General features: G+C 41.2%; 1 protein-coding gene across 2 annotated transcripts in view; it reads right to left on the bottom strand.

The window, feature by feature from the left end:
• The window catches only part of LOC123959738 (phospholipid-transporting ATPase ID-like), a 54230-nt gene that overhangs the window by 34447 nt on the left and 15233 nt on the right, over positions 1-4550 (bottom strand). For both annotated transcript variants that reach the window (XM_046033989.1, XM_046033990.1), the window contains exon 2: positions 2770-2851. In XM_046033989.1, the coding sequence (XP_045889945.1) occupies positions 2770-2812 (43 nt within the window). In that variant the 5' untranslated portion in view covers positions 2813-2851. The remainder of the gene's footprint in view (positions 1-2769; positions 2852-4550) is intronic.

The following is a 4550-nucleotide window of genomic DNA, read 5'->3' as shown; positions in this document are numbered from 1 at the left end:
ATTTTATTGTGTGGGTACATTATTGTTCAGTGTACATGTTCACATCTGAAACAAACTTTACGTGCTTGATAAATCTCCCACCCCGCAGACATCTACACGTCAATACCGATTTATATTCATAGCGGCAAGTGCTATGTAGCTCCACATAGGGGACACAGGAAGTGACATATAGCACATTCATGCGGCGTCGGAACCGCGTAGGAAATTCACAGCCGCACCGGCAGAGCTCCAGAATATGCAACTCGGCCGGCTCACACGCGGACGCGCTACAAGTGCGAGGGCCCGCCCAACGCTGCTTGCAGCTTTAATTAAACATTATGTTTGACTTGCTTTTTTTTATTACAAAATGAGTGAAAGTGCTGGTGAATAATATAGTACACATTATGCATGCTAATCATCAGCATGTTAGCACTGTCACTGTATGCATGTTAGCATGCTGACGTTAGCATTTAGCTCAAAGTACATCCTCAAAGAGCCACTATCATGACTTAAGATTCTTATGCTTTGTCCTATAGCAATACTTCATTGTAAGATTTTTTTGAAACAGTTTCACCGCCACCCACAATTTTTTCAGCTGTGACTTGTGCCTTCGATTCCTTTGTGCATTGCATTGTGGGAGAATAGTGTGCATCAAGAGCACACATATTTAGAATGCATGCTGTCTGCTTTGATTATACTTAACTTGTTTCTTTTCCACTATGAACACACTACATACTAAAAACCTGCTTGGAAATAGTACAGTGTGGATTTTGGAAAAGCAAGTCGTCTTGTTTTTTAACTTTCCATTGGCACTTTTAATTGCCAGGCACATGTAAAGTCAAGCACAGGGGAAAGGGGGTGCAGAGGGTGCTGCAGCACCCTTTATTGACAGGGAGGAACACAGTGTGCAAATTACATGTGCAACCTACATAATGGGCACTATTGTTATTAAATAACAACATAAAATACAGCAGGTTAGTGCTGAAGTCAGAGGATGCTCTGGTTCATAGTACAGCCTTTTAATTTGACGTCAGCAGCTGTTTGTACTGTTTTGTCACGATTATATGAGCTACATTGGTGTGAGGGCAGATCGGCTGTGACAATATCTGAATAATCGTGTAAGCACTAGATCCTACCGGCCCCCCACCCAACTGATTATTTTCTCAGTTTTATCCCACCTCTACCGGCCCTTTTTAACTTTCCAGGTGATTTCTTCATTGTGTTGATGTACGAGTGTTTCCATAAATGGTTTGCTTTCGTGATTAGAGTCATTTTAAACGTTTCCACAGGCGCAGTAATGTCACGGCAAATACCGTGGGACGTATATGCAGCAAAACTAAAAACTGCAGTTATAAACTTGACAGGACAGACAGAGGAAACTGCAGAGCAAACAGAATTGAACTTTTAGCCTCTAAAAAACTGTAGACGCACTGATGACGCTCAGGACTGATCAAGAGTCGGCTCCTGTCCTCCAGACAGTTTCTCTGTATGAACCTGGACTTTGTGTGAGACCTTCTGGATGTAGAGAAGAACACTAAATACTAATTAACGTTGGATTCTGACTGATCCTGTTGGCGTGTTGGGAGATACGCTGCTGCGCCCCATGCGTAATTGCAAACAGGGCTCTCCTACGCTTCACCCTATTTCACCCACCCCGAAAGTCACCAAATGTATCGTCAAAAGCTCTACCCGCAAACAGCGGTGCTCTCAGTTATTGCACGCACAAGGTTTTCCAACACATTCTCTCCAACACAGGTTTTCATGTGCTTATTGTGTTTCTCCAAATGTGGACACTGAGCGTGGAACAGTTTTTTAAGTTGAAGAGACTGTAGCCTATAATCAGCTGCGCCCACATGTCCTTCATCTAAGTTGATCATCTTATCAATGTCTTTTAATCGAATGATTTTATTTATACACATAGGCTATAATTACCGAGGACGACCTCATATGGCCATTCTTGTAACCACTCTGTGTTGAAGGAAAGTGTGTAAGTGTGTGCCTACACACAGTCGTGTCAATGCGTTGTGTCATTCCGCGCGCCTGTGTAGGTGAGTGAACTGAGATAAAAACTTTGTCGCCATAGGGTCCCCTCAGTTGCTGTTTTGGTGCTTTTAGTCATGATCTTCCTCAGCAGATGAAGTTGCCATGGAGATTTTTGAGATTAACGTAATAAATAACTTTAAGGCGGACCCTGTGGACAAAAGTGGTAGTGTTTCCACCACCTCTTATCAAATAGATCTTGATCTGACTAGCACGTGCATTCGTTTTGAAAGTAAGTGAAAGAATGACATAACTTAATACTATTTACACTATTAATATTTTTTATTTTTAAACAGCTGTTTGCAAGACGCATAGCGATGAAGTAATGTATCTTTCTGCAGCTATATAAGATTAATAACTATAATATAATGATGGTGAAACAAAGCCAACAGCTTCAGGTTGACTCATGTTTTCGCTTGTGCTCTATCACTGCCCCCTTTTTCTTTTTGCTGATTCTTCCCCAGAATCAACTATAACCACAAAATATAACAGACAGACATTGGAATTCTATATGGTCTCATTTTCTAATTTAGGCCATATAAAGTATTAAATTGAAACAGTTTCATAACCAGTTACCAGCAATTCCTTTTAGTTGCTTTTAGCATTAAGGAATAAGTGTAGGTAGTTCATGTAATATGATCAAAAGCTCTTGAATAGCTACTGAAGGGACCTTGTAGCGAGTCAAGAATGAAAACTGACCCTCAATGAGGAGTACATTTTTTTTGTGTTGTCCATCTGGTGAAGGCTTACCTCTCTCTTTCTTCCTGACACATTCTACACCAAAGAACGACATCTTCTCTTCCTCCTTCTGCTACCTATCCATCATACCGGTCTGTGAAGAAGAAGAGAAAGCTGTTACATTGTGGCTGAACAAGGGACACATCTGAGTCACAAAGTATCTCCATTACCAGGTAGTAAATAAACACACACACTCCCCAGAAGTCAAACATCAGCTTTCTCCTGGAAACTGAGAGTTTAAACGTCATTGCTGGTAAAGTGAGAATGACTGAGTGCCCGCCAGCTGCCATTAGGGCATTTTCCATAATGTGCTCAGTGAGGTAATCATTCCCCAGCCGTATGGCTCTTTTAACTGAGGTTGAAGCAGGTTCCCATCACAGCTGTTTTTAAAAAAATTAATTCTGACAGGATAATTTTAGAGATCAAGCAGAGAAGGTACACATATAGAAATCTGTTGTCAAAGGTACACCATATGTAATATATATATAAACAGCCAAAGGGAAGTAATTAAAAAACACATAAAGATGAAAGGAGGAAGGAACACATGATTTCACAGTCCAGTTTTCAGCTTTGCAGATTTAAATTCACACTAACACAAACAAAAATTTAGGTCCCCACAGTAGAGATGCTTTTTGAGTGTTAAGACTTGGTTTTAGGGTTCGGGGTACAATTGGGTTAGGCATGATGTCCCCACAGGGATAGAGGAACAAATGTGTGTATGTGTGTGTGTGTGTTAGAGAGAGAGAGTCCTGCCTTCACTTCCCCCTTGGTTCCCAAAGGTTGTTACTTCAGGTTTGCATCAGCCCTCAGGCCTTTTTTCCCATGTAGGGCAGAGTGACTCAGAGGGAGGTTCCTTTCTCAGGCCAGACATCCACTCCTTCAGCTATCTGCTCCTTCTGACGGTAAGAGCTCGAAATCAAGAGCTGTGTCTGGCCCCTGTGTTTGTCTGATGGAGAGACTGAAAAGTGGCTGTTAGTGTGCCACTGTTATTTTAGTGGTTTGGTTTAGTGGTCCGACGAAGATCCAGGATTTTATTACATCTAAGCCTCTAAAATATCATATGAAACAATCTTAAAAGGACCCTAAGATGAGGGGTCACAAGCAGAAATGGCATCATATTAAAGGTCACAGGTAGAAAAGACTGGGTACTGCTGGTTTTAACACTTGGTGTCCAATAGGTCTTTGGGGAAATTCCATAGCTGCAATAGCGACCATCACCATCATCATGATGATTTCTATCTCACAGCAGGGGTGATCTTAGTGCCAGTGTTTCTCATCATTAAGACCACATTTCCCATAAATCCTGTTTCCTGTGCCCCCTCTCCCTCCTAAACAGCACTGCCTGGGGGATGAGCATGCATAAACATGTTTAGAGTTTTTCTTCACTCTTCAGCCTTTCCAACCAGATGCAAGATGGCAGCCTGCCCTCACAGCGATAACTGCAGTAATGTCTCTAAATGCATCTAAATCTTTATTTACAAAAGCAAAAACTGTATGTTGCATCATAACGTCATGATTCGACTACTTATACTATTAATATATGAGTGGTTTCTTGCCTCTCACCATCTTTTCATCAAACTCCCTCCAGGAAATGCTTAAACACTTTGCCACAAACACAACTTCTATTGTGTAAATGTTTGTGCAGACATGTAAAAAATCAAAAACAGGGAAACTGTACAAAAAACACAAACTGTATAACAAAACTCACCAGAGAGAATAACTTAATAAAGTGCAAATGTGGTCATAAGTGAGAGGGAAAGTTTGCACGTGTATCTGTGTGTGTGTGTGTGTGT

This window comes from Micropterus dolomieu, linkage group LG21 (assembly GCF_021292245.1).
Source record: "Micropterus dolomieu isolate WLL.071019.BEF.003 ecotype Adirondacks linkage group LG21, ASM2129224v1, whole genome shotgun sequence".
Classification (NCBI taxonomy): domain Eukaryota; kingdom Metazoa; phylum Chordata; class Actinopteri; order Centrarchiformes; family Centrarchidae; genus Micropterus; species Micropterus dolomieu.
The sequence above is the reverse complement of the archived record's forward strand: the minus strand, read 5'-3'. Positions and strand labels throughout refer to the sequence as shown.